This window comes from Lacerta agilis, chromosome 8 (assembly GCF_009819535.1).
Source record: "Lacerta agilis isolate rLacAgi1 chromosome 8, rLacAgi1.pri, whole genome shotgun sequence".
Taxonomy (NCBI): Eukaryota; Metazoa; Chordata; class Lepidosauria; order Squamata; family Lacertidae; genus Lacerta; species Lacerta agilis.
The window spans coordinates 64,285,185-64,303,389 of NC_046319.1; the positions used below are offsets into that span (position 1 = coordinate 64,285,185).

At 49.7% G+C, this 18,205-nt stretch overlaps 1 protein-coding gene across 4 annotated transcripts in view; it reads left to right on the forward strand.

The window, feature by feature from the left end:
- The first annotated feature begins 3,225 nt into the window (after positions 1-3,225).
- PTPRU (protein tyrosine phosphatase receptor type U) overlaps positions 3,226-18,205 on the forward strand; it is a 340,521-nt gene continuing 325,541 nt past the window's right edge. For all 4 annotated transcript variants that reach the window (XM_033157989.1, XM_033157990.1, XM_033157991.1 and 1 more), the window contains exon 1: positions 3,226-3,406. In XM_033157989.1, coding sequence (XP_033013880.1) covers positions 3,334-3,406 — 73 coding nt within the window. In that variant the 5' untranslated portion in view covers positions 3,226-3,333. The remainder of the gene's footprint in view (positions 3,407-18,205) is intronic.

An 18,205-nucleotide genomic window follows, 5' to 3' on the forward strand; every position in this document is an offset into this window, starting at 1 on the left:
GTATATTTTAATGGCAGGAGTCCAGAAACTGGAGTGGGGGGGGGGGAGGGAAGGCTCCTTGTTTGGGAGGCCACTTGCCTCCTTGCCCCTCCTCTGGTGCCAGCCACAGAACTGAGCTCATTTTCACCTTCCAGACAGATACACAGATCAGAATGCAATTAGACTTCAGATATAGCACTTCTCTATTTTTTGCAATACATTCCTCTACTCAAACAACATATCAAAATGTGTAAAAGAAATGTATTTTAGGATAACATATGTTTGAGAAATGCACCATTTGGGACATATAAAAACCTGTATTTTGTGAATTATAGATTATCTCAGTGGTTCCCAACCTCTCCTCCCATGGACCACTGGAAAATTGCCGAGGGTCTCAGCAGACCACTTAATGATTTTCCTGCCTGTTGTAGCAACTGTAATTCCAAAGAATTCAGATTACAGTGGTACTTCGGGTTAAGAACTTAATTCGTTCCGGAGGTCTGTTCTTAACCTGAAACTGTTCTTAACCTGAAGCACCACTTTAGCTAATGGGGCCTCCCGCTGCCGCTGCACCGCCAGAGCACAATTTCTGTTCTTATCCTGAAGTGAAGTTCTTAACCTGAAGCGTTATTTCTGGGTTAGCGGAGCATGTAACCTGAAGCGTATGTAACCTGAGGTACGACTGTATTACAATAAAACACAACATATGAAACAAAAGAAGTAATAAAGATACCATGAAAAATTAATAGGAATAATCAATGTGCTGTCTCCAATCTTCAATCACACCACCGAACAGAGCTTGTGGATCACTGATGGTCCAAGGATCGCTAAAAAAACAAACAAACCAGAATAGTCTATAATTTTTAATAGATTTAAATATATGTTTAAAATGGTGGTGTTTGAAGCTGTATCTGTACTAAGAACCCCACCCTGTGTTCCATTTCCTTCTTGCTCTAATGCAGATTTCTAATTCTGTAGGAATTTACGTGCAGATCCATCACCACCACACAGTTTAACTATGTGCTGTTGGAAGAAATTCCTTTGTTTCCTGGATTAGATGGACTTTTAATGTGACCAAACAGAGCCCTGTTTGTACTTAGCTATACTGTAATATCATTTCTCTACAGCCACCCTTGTCACCCAAGGAGACATCAAGGCAACACTTGCGGGGGTTTTCAGCAGTCTCCCATCCAACAGCTGGCCAGACCTGCACCCGCTCAGCTTCAGCAAGATCACCGCATCCGGGACCTTCAGACCATGCCCCAAGACAACACCTATAGCTCTGCGCTGAAAACCCTGTTTCTCCTCTGCTCCTCTAGCAATGCATCTCCACAGCCTTTTTCATGCTGCAGGGTTTTCCGGTGGTGGCAGAGCAGAAGTGGAACCTGTTGCGCGGCGAGAGCAAAGTCAGACGTCCGCTCTCTTCGCGTGGGGGGAAGTGGTCTAGACGTGTGCAGAGACATTCTTTGTCCTGAAAAAGCCAGTGTTATCAAACGCCGTGGATGTGTGTTGAAACCACCTTCCCCACACTTTTGAATCGATCTCTGACTTCAGCCTAAAATGACTCCAGGATGCATTTTATCCTAGGCGTGACAGAGCAGAGCAGCTATGAGGGAAAGCACTGCTGCATTCAGGCCCTGCTTGCAAGCTTCCCATAGCACTGTGATGGCCAAACTTGGCCCTTCAGCTGTTTTGGGACTAAAATTCCCACCACCCCTAGCTAACAGGACCAGTGGTCAGGGATGATGGGAATTGTAGTCCCAAAGCAGCTGGAGGGCTAAGTTTGGCCATCACTGCAATAACGGGATCTGACAGGCCGCTGTGAGAACAGGATGCTAGATTTTGGCTCAATACATCAGGGCTCATCTTATGTCTGCTCAGAGGTTTGCCCCACTGAATTAAAAACAACAACAACAACAACAACAACTTGTTTCCCCCCCTCTCTCTTAGATAGGGAGGATCTGTGGCCCACCTGATTTTTTTTTTTACTCCAGTGCCCACTGTTTTCGACACAGGCTGGGATTAATCTAAGTCATTTCTCCCCCTTTTATCTAATTATTAAATTTATTGTGCCGCCCTTCACCCAAAGATCTCAGGCTGGTTCTTCCTCTTCTTCCCCGCTTCCGATGTGCTTATGCAATTCCCTCCCTCAAACAGAGCCCAGGGCCATGTACAGAGCAAAGGATAATGGCAAAACGACATTAGCAATGAAAATAAATACATAACTAATCGATTGATAAATTAACAGTCATCGATTGATAAATTAACAGTCATTTAAAAACAACAACCCAAACCCAGAAATCTGCATTCCCATGCCAAATGCAAAGGGGTTAGGGCAGTGGTTCCCAACCTTTTTTTGGCCATGCCCCACCTAAGCATCTCCAAAATCCTGATGCTCCCCCCCCCCGCGTGACATATAATTCTTATTATTCAAAAAGCGAACTCCTATTCACGTGGAGGAAGCCTAAAAGGCCATTCACAGTTCTCGAATTCACTCACTCATTCACTCATTCTCGAATTCCCCCCGCCCCCTTAAAAATCAAATTGCGTGTGCGCCACGTTGGGAAGCACAGGGTGAACAGAGATGAATAAGTGCTGCTGGAAACCATAGTTGGAGGGGGGCGCCCATGTGCTCCAATCCTGCTTATGGGTTTCCTACAGGCAGCTGGTTGGCCACTGTGAGAACAGGATGCTGGACTCGATGGGCTTCTTTTCTTCTGTTCTTAATATAAATTGCTGCCTTCTTCTCTCTCTCTCTCTCTCTCTCTCTCTTACACACGCGGGCGCGCATTATAGATACGTAGATAACAGCGGCTCCGAATGGCATTCCTGCTTTGCGCCCCCCGCCCGTCCTTCCCCACTTCGACCAGCAGGCGGCATCCTCTGCCTTTTCAATCTTGGCTTTCGCCTCCCGTTCGGAGCCGTGGATTCTCTCCTCCTCTCTCTCTCTCTCTCTCTCCCCCCCCTGCACTTTTTTTTTCTTCCCTTCCCTTCCCTGGAAGCCTGACGTCAGTTCGGTGCTGCTCACCCCCCCTTCCTTCTCTCTCTCTCTCTCTCTCTCTCTCTCTTTTGGGGGACGAAGGTTTTCGGTTCCAATCAGGCTCCGCTCCTGCTATTTCAGCTGGAACTGGGGGAATCAATGGCTTCTCTCGGCAACTTTCCGGCGCGCCTCTGAGAAAAAGCTTCTGCTGAGCTTTGGCAGAAGAATTCTTTTCTTTTTCTTTTTTAATTATTTAAAGAGAGGAAGAGGAGCAGGAGAAGAAAAGAGAGAGGGAGTGAGGGACGCCAAGAAGCTTGGAAGAGAGAGGGGAAAAAAGAACTTTTTTGGAGGGTGTCTTTCTGCTCTCGTACAACATGCAGAACACCCGGGCTTTGATCTTCATGTTAACCTTCCAGATCTGCTCTTTGGAGACCGAGACGCCTACAGGTCAGCACCCCGAGACCCACGAATCCTTCCTCCCCGCAGCCCCCTTCTCCGCCCCGCTCGGTCCCTCCGGCCGCCGCTGCATTTCGTAGCTTGTTTTCTTGGAGAGTTTGGCTAGGCGCTTCGCGGGAGCTTTGCGCGCATTACTTGCGTTGCTCAACTTGTGCTTTCGCTCTCTCGCTCTCCTCCCTCGCTGCTTTGCCTGCCTGCCTGCCTGCCTTCCTTCCTTCCTTCTCCCGCTAACTTCGGACGCGTCTCGCAAGGAACGAGCCGCTTGGGAGGCGGCGGCAAACCGGAGTTTGAAACGGACCTGTTTGCCTGGTGGCGCATTTCCTCGTCGGCGTTCGTGGTCCAGGGAAGAGGGTGGCGGGCTGCTGTTGTTTTTGGAGAGCTCGGGAGGGCGGGCGTTGTGTGTGTTTAAATTCCTGCTCGGGAAGAGGCTGTAAAACGAGCCACCGGGAAAACTTCCTCCCCTTTCCCTGCTCTCGCTTTCGGTCCTGCCTAAAGTGATTTAAGGTCCCAGAGAGCTCCGGATTGGGCTGACTAGAGAAGGCACCGGGGCTAAGGGGAGTTCAGTGCAACCCTCAATCTCAGCCCCCTCCTCAAATATCCCGGGCATCTCCCCCAATTCTTTTTTTAAACTGCGGCAGATCTGACGCTTTTCAGATATCCCAGATGATATATTTTGGAGACCTTTGGGGTTTGGCTTGAATCTGCGTTTCCTCGGTCCCCTTTTTCCATTTTTTTGGTCCACTTTCTCGTCGGCGGCGGTGGTTGACCGTGCAACCCTAAGTGCGTCTACTCGGAAGTAAGCCCCATTGAATTCAGCGGGGCTTACTCCCACGGAGGAGCGTGTAGAATCGCAGCCTAAGACTTGTGTGTTGCCGAAGGCTTGCAAACGTGTTTCTGGGGAAATGAGGCGTAAGGACTAGTTAGCTGTCTCCCTCATTTCGCTTCCAAATACATATGTTTGTATGTGCATGATTTGAAAAGAGGATACAAGCCAGAGGACCTTACTCTTTCTCCTGTCCAGTGATGATCTTGAAGATGATGAAGTAGTTTTCGGTTGAAACTGTCTGAAAAGGGTTTTCAGGAGATATTGCCTCTCTCAGTGCCTTGGCTCACAGTTCAAGAGGGGCGCCCATTTACCCATCTCCTTGCAATAAGTCCCGGGATGCCCCCTTTAGAGGACTGTGTGGCACGGTTTCACCGGGACCCCTTTAAAGTATCGCCACCTTAAGGGATCTCCTGGGGTGTCCAACATACCCCGGGGGTCTTGTGCCTTTTGGGGGTGGTGCTCTCTCCCCCTGACCCTGCATGTTGCCCTGACTGTACTTTCCAAGGAGAGAGGTTCCAGGGGCGAGAGGAAGGTAGCCGGATAATATGCTTGCTCGATTTGCCTTTATCCCGAAGGGAGAACGGTTTCCTTAGAATAAAACACCAGCAAATGGGCCAACTTTTGACTTTCCCCAACCACTGCTTTTACTGCAAAGCTTGTAAAAGGCAGTAGAAAGTGTGACTCTCTCTCTGTGTGTTGGGTTGAGAAAGCAAAGGCTGGCTTTGATTTGGCATTTTTTAAAAAAAAGTAGCTGGAGAAATGCCTTTGACACATCAGACTTACCTAGCATGGACTAGGAGTAGATCTGGGTTCAGCACAGATGACTTCCTGTGCTGTTGACCTGTGAGCAACCACTTCAAACTTGCCTTTATTTGCTAGGAATAGATCTGTGTTCTGCATAGACGACTTGCTGTGTTATTGACCTGTGAGCATCCACAATGTCTCCCCCCCCCCCATGAGAGTCACAGAAGGGAACAAAAGAGGCCACTAAGCATTTTTCCTAAAATGTCGAACAGTTAATATTTTTAATGGCACCTCTACTTTTTTTTTTTAATTCCCACCCCAATATTGCCATCTCAACACCTGACTTGCATACCGCCTTTGAAAATATATTGCTTGCAATGAAACCTTTATGAGACCAAGAGCTGTAGGTTGTGAAGAGTTGTTTTTCCTTTCCCCAAAGTGCTACATTCTAAGCCTAGTGTTGTGGTTTCTTTTTAATTTCACTTTGCAGTTTTGGCGACGGTTCACCGACTGAGGTTTCTGTTTTGCTTGACGATCCAGTGCATTTGTGAACCATTTCTGGAAACCTTACAAACGTCAGTTGACCTGATCGTGGGTGTCACTGGGGGAGCAACCTGCCCCCCACCCCCATAGCAACAACCCCCTGCTTGCTGTGTTCTGGAAACGCTTCCTAAGTCGTATCTGGTTTGGCTGTTCGTCGACCCCCCCTCTGCGCCAACTGCTTGTATAAATGCACAATGCTCAGCATCTGCTTTCAAGCATTCTTAAAGTTTAAAAAGCTGCCCCTGCAATTTGAAACCAACACTGGTTCTAGTGACAGATGACTGAAGGGTTGATAGGCTACGTGCAAAAGTCTTCAATGGGTTTAATGTGCAACCGGTCCTTCGGGCATCAAGGGACGTTGAGAAGGTGGGACGCCGGGTGGAGGTTTCTCCAGGGTCCTTTCTGCTTCTCATTACCGGCAGTAGCAGGGAGGAGAGTTCCTCCAGAGGGAATGAATGGCTCTGGAATGCTCTTGGGGGTTGGGGATGGGGGGCACACATGCCTTATTATTATTGCCTAGCCTTTTCCCAGCTGTGGCATGTGGGGTACAAGAGAAGTGAGCTTTTTGCCATCAAGGTGGGAGTTGGTGCATGCATGGAAGACCTCAGGATCCTCCAGATCTTAGCCCCTCACCCACTGCTTAGAGTGGAAGTGCCCTGGCCGTGTGGATTTCTCTTCGCAGAGCACTACTTACACCAACGTAACATAATAAGCACGGTGTTCCTTCTAGCACAGTTGCTAAAGTGGGGTGGTGGGTGGGATGGTTGACACTGCAAGTTTGAAATCAGTTCTCTTGGGGCAGTGCTGTTGGGAACTTGCCTCTCTAAGTTAAGGCACAGCTATGGGGCTGGGGCATGCCTTGTGTAGGGAACACCCCCGCCGCTCCCCCCAGCAGTATCTAAAGCAAGGGCTTGGAACCTGTGTGCTGCCCCCTCCCCTCGATTTCTTGGAATCCCATCGGCATGGCCAGTAGTCAGAGATGTGATGGGAGTCGTAAACCCTCCCCCCCCCAAATATTGTTACGGGATGATATGTCTTGACATGGGAGATGGCTCCTGCTGTCCGAGAGGAAGAGAAAGCAATGTTTTCGCAGATCTCCATGCTGAAAAACCTGTCTCCCAGTTCTTGCATCACCGGGCAACTCAGCATTCTACTTTATTTTCCTGCTGATAGTCTGCAGTCCTTGAGCAGTTTGCCTGGATCTTCTTGGGGCTTTAAACTAAGTTGTTAAAGGGCCATAATAGCTCAGTGGTGGAGCCACTTCTAAGGTCCCAGGTTCAGTCTCCAGCATCTCCAGGTAGGGCTAGTGGAGACTCCCTGTCTGTAACCCCAGAGAGCTGCTGCAAGTCAGTGTAGACAGTAACAGGGTAGATGGACCAATGGTCTGACTTGACACAAAGCAGCAGCCTCCTATGTCCCTGCATTGTATAGTATAAGCATATTTTTTATCTGTCATTTCCTTGCGTGCGTGTGCCTATGAATTTTCGGGTTTTCTCAGTGGTGATTTTTTTCCTTCAACTGCAATGTCCTTTCTCAAACAGAGGAAAGCTTCTCCCTGCATAAACCGAAGCATTCATTACACCGGTAATGTTAGGAGTATCGAAAGCTGCCTTCCACAGACAATTGTCCCATCTAACTCAGTACTGTCTGCACTGACTGGCAGCAGCTCTCCAGGGCTTCAGGCAGGTCATGGCTTCTCTCCCAGCCCGACCTAGAGATGTCAGGGATTGAACCCGGGACCTTCTGCATGCAAATCTGATGCTGACCCCTGAGCTACATTGGAGAGCCACATTCCTCTTACATGAGCCTTGATCATTGGAAATGCCTGATACTCCAGGTGATACAAATTTGTAGCGAGTCCCCCCCCCCCCCACCTGCCACTCACACCAGCAGAAACTCTACCAGTACTGTTGCTCTGAATGCCCTGCAGGCTGTCTGGCTGAAACAGATGCGGTTATATGGCAACAGTCTTTCCTTGTGCGATTTAGATAAGTTGCATGAAATAAGCCACCCATACTCATTAGCAGATTCTGCAAACTTGTTACTGATTAAAAGCTTGTTCCATCAAGCCCTGAACATCACAGGCAAGGGGAGTTTGTCCTTTTTTTGGAGGCTGTTCTTGATATATATATATATATTCCATATATATATGGAATGAGCAGAGTTCCCTCCTTGAATCTCACGCAGGTCACTGCTTGTGCATTGGTCACTTGATGGCTGCAGTGTCAAGTGACGACTTCTGTGCACCAATCCATGCACCAATCATGGATTAAATCTGCCTGCCCCAATTTGGTGCCCTCCATATGTTTTGGATTATGAAACCCTCTTAGGGCGTTTCCCTCAAATATTTCTCTCATAACTTCTTCTAGCCTCGGGGTGGCCTGACACCTCGCCTGTGGATGGCTGGTGCTGTTTTGGCCCCATCAGCAATGGGGATCCCAGCCTGAACATTGGAAACAGAGGGAATGATTTGTTGTCAAGTCCTGGTAGTCGAAGAGTGGCTACGTCCGCCGGTTGTGCCTTCTGCTTGTTGACGTGCATATGCAGATCAATTTCCAGTCACACGCTGCAGACAACGTTTAGGTGCTGACCTTTGGATTGGTCTGCAGAGGCTGCAGTGGTAGAACATGCATTTATTTCAGCTGCACATATTTAGGCTGCAAACACCTCTTAGCCAGTGCCATTGGACTCAGTTGATCTTCCCTGGGGCTGCCAGCCAGATCCCCAGAGCTGATATGAAGTCTCCAGGTGTGCCTGGCCACTCACTCCAAGTCACAGGGTGTTATGTATTGGGTTTATCACGTTATGATTCTAACCAATTGCAGAGCGTAGGTGGATGAAAGTTCTAATGGCAAGCTCTGTCAACTGTCAACTGCCAACTGGCAGTTCTTCTTGTTGGGCTTTCAGAGTGTGTTCTTGTTTTAATATGGAAGTGAGCTGTTGAATAAACGAAGTTATATTGGGCTTCTGACTGTTCCTGAATATTTAATACTGGCGACGAGGATGGGATGCTGGCCCTCCCGGTTTTGAGGCCTGCCACTCACAGTGAGCTTGAGTTGGAGGCCTGGATTTGAGGCCTGAGTTGGCACTGCAGCACCGCCCTGCCACTCATAGTGAGTGCGACATCAAGTCACGCTGGACTCTGCGGAGAACTCCGGTAGTGAGGAAGGGCCAGCAGCGCCTTCACAATCAACCAGCACAACACAAGCGACAGCTGAAGGTACGAAAATGGCCACTGGGCAGACTAGGCCACCACCAGACTTCGACTTGAGCCACCCCGAGCAATGGCCACAATGGCTCCGCCGAATAAAGAGCTATGTTCGGCTTCAAGGGTTTACTAGGGAAATTGATAAAGTAGATGTACTTCTCACTGTGCTGGGAAGTTCCGCCATCACTCTACTGGAAGGTCTGATGGCACCCAGGGACATAGAGGCCTGCACTTTCGATGAGCTGACACAGGCTATGACAAGACACCTCGCGCCTCAGCCAACTAAGAACCACTGCCGCTACGACTTGGCGCACAGAGTGCAACAAGCGCAAGAGTCAGCGAGTGAATACATCACCGCGCTCCGGGCAATTGCGATGTATTGCCAATTCACGGACATCGAGGAACGACTTCTCGAAAGATTCATCACTGGCGTGCGAGACAGCCGTCTCCGCCGCAAGCTGCTGGCAAAAGATGACATCACAATGATGGAAGCAATTAATATGGCCACAGCCTTTGAGAAGGATAACGCCCATGAGGCGGCCTACAGCCTACATGCCGAAGTGAGAACTCACCGCATACAGCGAGACCGGTCACCTTCAGTAGATTCCCACAATGGGGATGTCCACCGAGCTTCGGACAGATCCGACCGACACCACAGCTCTCAAGCTACGAGCACATTGTCGAACCAGCGATCATCTGACGCACCTCAAGGGACCTGCGCCAGCTGCGGAGAAAACCACGAGCGGCGGACATGCAGGTTTCGGAATGCCACATGTCGCCGCTGTGGGAAAACTGGGCACATTGGTCGAGTCTGCCGCTCCAAGACCTTCGGAGCACGACCCAAGCAACGTGTCCATGAGGCCTACATAGAGGAGGAGTTACAGTCCACCTCTTCAGCCAGGGTACTGCAACTTCCGTCCCCGGGGCCCAATAAGCTTAGGGTGCGACTCAAGATAGAGGGATCCCCGTGTACTATGGAGTTGGATACCGGCTCATCCTACTCCATAATATCTGCTAAGACTCTGAAAGAGCTTTGTCCTGACGGCGGTCCTCCTCTCCGCCCGGCCCCCATAGTTCTGCGGGACTTCCAGAGGAAAAGAATACAGCTAAAGGGTATGGGCACCTTCAAGGTCCAGTTTAAGAAGTACACCAAGAATTTGAACCTCATCATAACTAAAGGCCCATTCACTAGCCTTCTAGGCCTAGCATGGTTCGGGCCATTAGGCTTAAGCATTTCAGGGCTTAATCAGATTTCCCCAGGGGCAGAATTCGAATCAATCTGCCAGGAGTTTCCATCAGTCTTTGATGGAACCCTGGGCCTGTACAACGGACCCCCGATTTCCCTACGGCTGAACCCCACAGTGCAACCCATCCGGGTCAAGGCCCGTAGAGTCCCATTTGCGCTGAAACCCAGGATCGATGAGGAGCTTGATCGCTTAGTCGCACAAGGGGTCTTAGAGCCGGTAGATTCGGGAACCTGGGAAACCCCAATTGTCACACCGGTTAAGCCAGATGGCTCAGTCCGTATTTGTGGTGATTACAAATGCACCCTGAACCGGGCCTTACAGGACCACGCATACCCGGTTCCAGTAGTGAACCACGTGTTAGCGACCCTGGCTGAGGCCAAGATTTTCGGGAAGTTAGATTTAGCGCAAGCTTATCAGCAGCTGCCCGTTGATGAGGCTACCGCAGACGCCCAGACAATCGTGACTCACAGGGGTGCTTTCAGGGTCAAACGCCTACAGTTTGGAGTTTGCGTGGCCCCAGGGTTATTTCAGAGCCTAATGGATCGTCTCCTTAAAGGCATTCCCGGAGTCACACCGTTTTTCGATGATGTGCTGATTGCCGCATCATCAAAAGAGGACTTTACCGCCAGATTACGGACAGTGCTCCAACGCTTCCAGGCAGCAGGACTTAAAGTAAAGCAGAAAAAGTGCCTGTTGGGAGTTAGCAGTGTGGATTTCCTGGGGTTCCGGGTTGACGCGGATGGCCTGCATCCAGCAGAGGACAAAGTGCGCGCCATTTGCGATGCCCCAGACCCAAAGAACAAGGCAGAGTTACAAGCTTTCTTGGGACTTCTTAATTTTTATCATGCATTCCTGCCACACAAGGCAGCCGTAGCTGAGCCTTTGCACAGGCTCCTGGACAAAAAAGCACCATGGATCTGGGGCCCTCGACAGGCCAAGGCTTTCCGAGGGGTCAAAGACTTGCTTGTGTCCAACTCAGTGTTGGCACACTTCGACGAAAAGCTTCCGGTGGTGTTGGCTTGCGATGCTTCCCCTTATGGAGTGGGCGCAGTACTGGGCCACCAGCTCCCAGATGGGAGGGAAGTTCCAGTGGCTTACTTCTCCCAAACTCTCACGTCGGCAGAGCGCAACTACTCCCAGATCGACAAGGAGGGTTTGGCAATAGTTAAAGGAGTCAAAAAGTTTAATGACTTCCTTTATGGTCGGCCTTTCACAATCATTACAGACCACAAGCCACTCCTGGGACTCTTTGCGCCCGACCGCCAGACACCCCAGATGCTTTCGCCACGAGTATTGCGCTGGTCCATTTTCCTGGCCGGGTACCAATACTCACTACAGCACCGACCTGGGAAAGCCATGGGTCACGCAGACGCGCTCAGCCGCTTGCCACTGCCGGAGAGCGGCCCTGACCCTGCTCCTGCCCACCAGATCCTGCGCTTGGAAGACTTACCTGACCAGCCCCTGCATGTGAAGGACATTGCTGCCGCAACCGCGAAGGACAGACTATTGGCCCGTGTTTCGGACTGGGTGGGGAGGGGGTGGCCCGGGAAGCCGGGTCCAGAATTTTCATGTTACACAGCCCGCAAAGACGAGCTGTCTACTCACCGAGGATGCGTGTTATGGGGTAGCCGTGTTATAGTCCCCACCCCGTTAAGAAAAAAAGTCTTAGAAGGGCTGCATGTGTCTCACCCGGGAATTGTCCGGATGAAGGCATTGGCCCGTAGCTATGTGTGGTGGCCAGGCATAGATGCGGAGATAGAGGGTTGGGTGAAACGTTGCGAGCCCTGCCAGGTCTCCCGGCCGGATCCACCCAAGGCTCCAGTACAGTCCTGGGAGTCCACACAGTCCCCATGGTCCCGGGTGCACGTGGACTTCGCGGGGCCTTTTCAGGGCCAACTCTTCCTAATAGTGGTCGACTCTCAGTCCAAGTGGCTAGAGGTGGTGCCTACCTCAACCGTGTCCACGAGAGCAACTATAAACGCACTTAGGAAGCTATTTGCAACACATGGCTTGCCAGACACACTGGTGAGTGATAATGGGACTGCTTTTACTTCGGCGGAATTCAAAGAATTTGTAACAAAGAATGGAATCCGCCACATTCGTTCCGCTCCTTTTCACCCAGCCACTAATGGCCAAGCTGAACGCATGGTCCGTACTACCAAAGACGCACTGAGGCGCATAGTGCATGGTGACTGGACTCTCCGGTTAGCGGAGTTCTTATTGGCCCAACACACCACTCCAAGCGCAGTGACTGGCCGGAGCCCAGCGGAGTTGCTTATGGGAAGGAGGCTCACTACCCTCCTTGATCGTATGCACCCCGACCGGGCTCTTGAGCAACGGCCATCGACTGTGGTGCGGGGGGCTCCTAGAGGGTTCTTCCCTGGGGACACTGTGTACGTCCGGAACTATGGGCCCGGACAGGGTTGGGTCCCAGGTACCATTGACCGCTGTACAGGTCCGGTCTCCTACGAGGTAGGGCTGGAGGGGGGTCTGGTTTGGAAGAGACACCTTGACCAGATCAGAACCAGGACACCTCCGAACAGGGAACTTCAAGCGGAACCAGAGTACAGAGAAATGGGTACTTTGGGAGAATCTGTGCCCAGGCCAGGGTGGGAACCAGATGGGTTGCCGGTGACCGAGTTACCCCAGCAAGGTGACTTCAGGCCGGAGTCCTCAATGGTGCCATTGGCCATTACCCCTTCAGAGCTGGCCTCCCCACTTAGACCGCAGGTACCGGAGGAACCTCCTGGGTCACCCATTCGGGCACAGGAACCACGACGGTCCCAGCGGGAGCGGAAAAGGCCAGCACACTTTGATGACTATGTTTGTTCCTTTTGTTAGGAAGTTGGGGGGAGGAGTGTTATGTATTGGGTTTATCACGTTATGATTCTAACCAATTGCAGAGCGTAGGTGGATGAAAGTTCTAATGGCAAGCTCTGTCAACTGTCAACTGCCAACTGGCAGTTCTTCTTGTTGGGCTTTCAGAGTGTGTTCTTGTTTTAATATGGAAGTGAGCTGTTGAATAAACGAAGTTATATTGGGCTTCTGACTGTTCCTGAATATTTAATACAGGGAGAGGGACTGAATCTCCAGGTGGATGAGAGAGCCTTTAATTTTTATTATTAAGAAGACTAGAATATCCTTGGGGTCCCTTACAATTCTATGGCTGTGTGTGCAGCTTGCAAGCTTCAGCTTGGCAGGAGCCAGCTACAAATTATTGCACAGGCCCGTGTGTGTGTGTGTGTGTGTGTGTGTGTGTCTGCCTGTCTTTCTCCATTCCCTCCCCCCTCTCCCAATTAACTTCTGTCTCCAGGGCTCAGTGATGGGAGGGAGCATAAAGAGAGAATGACCATGGCCCTATGCTCATGACATCACCAGGGGTCGCCCCAGTGGCTCAGGTTTGGAGCCTGAAGTCTCAGTGGCTGGGATGTTGCAGACCTGGTAACCCTCAACCCCCCCCAATAAACCTGAGTGTATAGGATTGTTCTGCACATCACCGTGAGGTATGGGGACTAAGAGGTCACAGTTAGGTCTACCAAAATGATGGTACTTTCATAGGCGCCTGCAGGTTCCCAGCCACTGGGCAGTGGTGAAGGAAAAAATGAATTCCATTGAAAAAATGGAGGAAGCTTTGGGTTCAAAGGGTGAACAACCACAAAGGAAGAGCATAAGCAAATTCTGTATGGAGGTGGCCATCCTTTGGGATGCCCCCTCCCTGCTTCTATTATGGGACAAATCCAATGAAAGCACTGAATGAGTACCATGTCTCCCATACTTGTGCAGCAGAAATTCCTCCTGGCTGTGTGCCCTTGCACCCTTCCAGATCAGCTATAGATAGTTGGAAGAGCCCCCCTGGAGCAGATTCCATGGAGTAAAACATAATGACTGCTGAATGCGACCTGATGTGACCCTTTGCCAAATGGTCCTAGGGTGAATTGTAAGAAATAAATAAATAAAACTAACAGTTAAGGCAAGGGCAGTGTGCAATTTAAAATAAAAGCCAAGAAAATAGTGAATATCAGACTAATAGTGTTCAGAGAGAGAACATTGGTGTTGCATGCGGAAGGTCCCAGATTCCATCTCCGACATCTTCAGATAGGGCTGAGAATGGCTTCTGCCTGAAACCCTGGAGTTCTGGTCAGAGTAAACAAAAAGAACACAAGAGGAGCTTGCTGGATCAGGCCATCTAGTCCAGCATCCTGTTCTCACAGTGGCCGGCCAGATGCAAGAGCGCTGTCCCCTCCTGTGGTTTCCAGCAACTGCTATTCAGAAGCACTGCTCCCCCTCCAGCGGTGGAGGCAGAGCATAGCTATCATGGCCAGCTGCCTTCAGTAGCCGCCATCTCCTCCAGGAATTGGTCCACTCCTCTAAGTCAGTGTCTTTCACTGCCCCTGGTGCCAGATTACCAAACAGGCAGAGTAGGCACCAGCCTATGGGACCCATGTCACTTAGGGGCCATGCGACAATGGGTCAAAATAACATTGATTTGATCTTGAAAGAAAATTACAATCAAGCTTTCTTAGTTCAATGTTATCCCACTAGAGCAGGGGTGGGGGGTGGGGGGCTGCCTAGGGGCCTCCACAGGGTTTAATCCGGCACTGACTGCCTCCTGTGGGGGTGAGGTCCACAGCTTAACTATGTGGTGTGTAAAGAAGTGCTTTGTCTTATCCCAAACCTCCCAACATTCACAAGTTCTAGTGTTATGAGGGAGGGAGCAAAATATTTCGCTATCTACCTTATCCATACTGAGCTAGATGGAGCAATGGTCTGACATGGGGTAAGGCAGCTCCCAATGTTTTGCTACCTGCAGTCCTCAGCAATGGGTTTTGTGTGTGTGTGTGTGTGTGTGTGTGTGTAAGGAACTCCTGCCATTGCACGCAGCAACATTACCGTGGCAGCGCAACAAATATGCACTGTACTCAGGGCGCATGTGTGCCACTGTAGCTCCGAGCAACTGTGTGGTATTGCTGAGCACCTCTGCAACAGAAACAGGAAATGAAATACTGTTCTGTGCATGGATGTGTTCCTTGCCTACAAGGAGGGGGCAGTGTGGAAAGCCAGCCAAGTTCCAAATGCTCCCGGATATGATGGATGCGCTAGAATAAACAATCCCATATTTCTGCAGTGACGTTCCTTGGGCTCCTGCTGTGTGTGTGTTGGGGGGGGGGGCGTTGGCCAGGTCTTCTCTGGCTAATGTTACTTGGATGCGAGTTATAAATTCAGTGGGTGGGGGGGGGGTTGACTTTGGACCGGATTCAGGATTCAGAGGAAATGTCTGTTGGAGGCGATGAGGTTTGCTGTAATTATTCTTTGCCAAGTTGTCGTCCAGGATCTGGCAGTTGCCTCTACATTTCCACATGGGGACTCCAAGATACCCACCCCCCCCCAATGGGAAATGGCTGTAGCTCAGTGGTAGGGCATCTGCCTTGCATACAGAATGTCCCGGGTTCAATCCCCAGCATCTTCAAGCAGGGCTTGGAGAGGCCCCCACTCCCTTCCTGGAAGAGCCACTGTCTATCAGTGTTGTGACAGGAGCAGCTGACTATGGATATTTGTTGCTAGTTCAGACGGAAATCCCTGAATACAGTGCTAGGAGAGGAAAGGAGTGCGTGCTTTTGAGTTGCTTTGTGTTGCCTGTTAATAAAATGCTTCTAGTCCTCATGCACTTCACAATGTCATTTGTGTCTGCTGAGGTTTTGGAAACAAGAATGCATGTTTTAAAAATAGACTCGATTTACTATATTGCTCAGAATTTATGGGGCCTAAACTGTTACCCTTCAACTTTTCACAGATGAAATAAGGGGTTTGCTTGTAACAGTAGTCCGCTCTAAAACAGGGGTGATACAGGGTTTTCACGTACCACAGAGCAGTGTCCAGAAAATTGGAGCAGCTGGCATGTAATTTCTGTAGTATTGATTCAGTTTTTGGTTGCAAAGCAAGCATGTACCAGAATATGCCTGCTTACCGTTAATCCTTCATGTTTGCACAAAAGACTGTCTTGCTTTTGGCCTGGAGTAAGCCTGCATATACCCCCCACCCCATAAATCCTCACAACTGTAAGTTGTTAAGGGCGCTGGGAATTGTAGCTCTCTGAGGGAGTAAACTACAGTTCCCAGAATTCTTTGTGTGCGAGCTTTCAGTGTTTGACATCTACACAGCCAATTTAATTATTAGTTTCACACTTCTGTGTAAAACAGGAATAGCAGAGCCCTACATGGCAGGGTTGTTGTGAGGAACCAACAAGGTGCAGATTGCAAAGCACTCTGCAGATGCATTTTTTTTTAAAAAAACACCATGTATTTTAAAGATAACAGGGCATTTTTTATGTGAACGACGTTCAACTAAACCTTAAGATCAGCAGGTGGCCCTTGCTCCCTCTTGGCTGCGTTTCCAAGGTTGTCTCCAACTGTTGCATCCCTGGTGATGGAAGCCGTGTTGTTCCTGTTTGAATGAACTTCCCTTGATCCTTTGGTCCTAATTGGACCATCACTGGAGAATACAAGGAGGCTTCTTCTTTGTTCCTTAAATAATGTGGGTGAGGAGAGAGAATCTGCCACCCCCTCTGCTAGGAAGGCATTCTCAGACAGAGAGCCTCATGCAAAGAGCCAAGCGACCTCACCGGAGAGACGGAATGGAAGGAGAAAGCTCCGGGATGGAGGGAGGGAGGGTTAAGTGTCAGGGTCTCCTCAAGCATCCTAAGGCAACCTGAGTGGGCTGTGGAGCATTGGCAGCAGCTTGAATATTAATCGGGTCAGCCACCTTTCCAGATGTAGCCAGAATGGTGGGTGCTGTAATTAGGAAGCCTGCTGAGATTTCATTCATGTATTAATTATGATCGTCTCTGTGAATAGAATAACGGCTTCTTCGCCTTTCTTCTTCTTCTTCTTCTGGTCTGTTGCTTTTAAAATGCACTTAGTCAAGTGAGCAGGGAATGCAGAAGTCTTGTTTCGAACCCATGCAAACGAAGTCCGCAGGGGGTCGGTGTGGAGAAGGGAGCGCCCCGATCAACTCTCTACTCCTCTGCCAAGCCTAACAGCCTGAAGTTGTTTTCGCTCCCTACTGCTCCTCAAAATGACCCGCCGGAGTCTTCCAGAGAGTGAATAAATTCCAGCAGAATAAGCAGCCGCCGCGTTGTTGTGGGCGAGTTTTCTACTCACCTTCCTCTTTTTCGGATCCAGGAATCTGGATGGGTACCAGCACTTGGTATACTGCTCTGCTGAGACCTGTCCTGGATTAACTGTGTCAGCTGGCTGGGAAATGCCTTTTGAATTTCCCACAATGCCCCAGGACAATGGTGTGCTGCAGGCATTGTGGCCGTCCCAATCTGACTTGCACTGATTGCTGGGCTGCCAGCCACCCCTGCTTCCTGAAGCCCTTCGAGACAGAAGAGGATGCTTCTGCAGAGGAGTCCAGAACTTGCCCTTCAATGGAAAATCCTCCATATGAGACCCTCTTCAAATTATTATTGAATCCATAGGCTTCAGTTTTTCACAGATGGATGTAAGCAGTGCTTTTTTCGTGTGTGTGTGTGTGTGTGTGTGTGTGTGTGCGTGCGTGCGTGCAGGCAGGGGTACGCATACCCCAAAACATTTTGCAAATCTAAGTTTCGCCTCATTGAGGGGCAGTATTTCAATATGGGTAGGAAAATAAGAGTACCCCTAAACTTTTTTTAATAGAAAAAAGCACTGGATGTAAGGACCTGCTTGTAACATCAGTGGTGGCTATTGCCCATTGGGACAGGTGGGGCAAAAACAGAGAGCACAGCAGTAGGGGCAGCCAGCTAGTTTTGTCCTGCTCCTCCTCCATACTACATTCTACAAAGGCAACAATGGGACTAAGGAGAAAGAAGCTGATAGGTTGTCCCACCCCTCTGGACTGGTTGTAAGTCAGAAGGCAGGCAGGCAGACAGGCAGATGTTGGTTGCTTAGTGGGGCAGTGTCCCACTTAGCCTAATAGAGGTGTCTCCACTGTGGACTAATCTATACAGATCAGTTAAAACATTATAAATACATTATAAACATGTGACACCAGAGGGCACTGTAGAGCAGTATAAAATCATCAATGTAAAATTGCATTGAGAACTATATAACAGGTTTTTCTTTTTAGTGTTTTTACAGTCAGTATAGATCCAGCCTATGCAACACCCACATCATCACATCAAGGGCAGGATAGAAAAATGCTTTGCTGGATCAAACTTGGGGCACATCCAATCCAGCAAATTG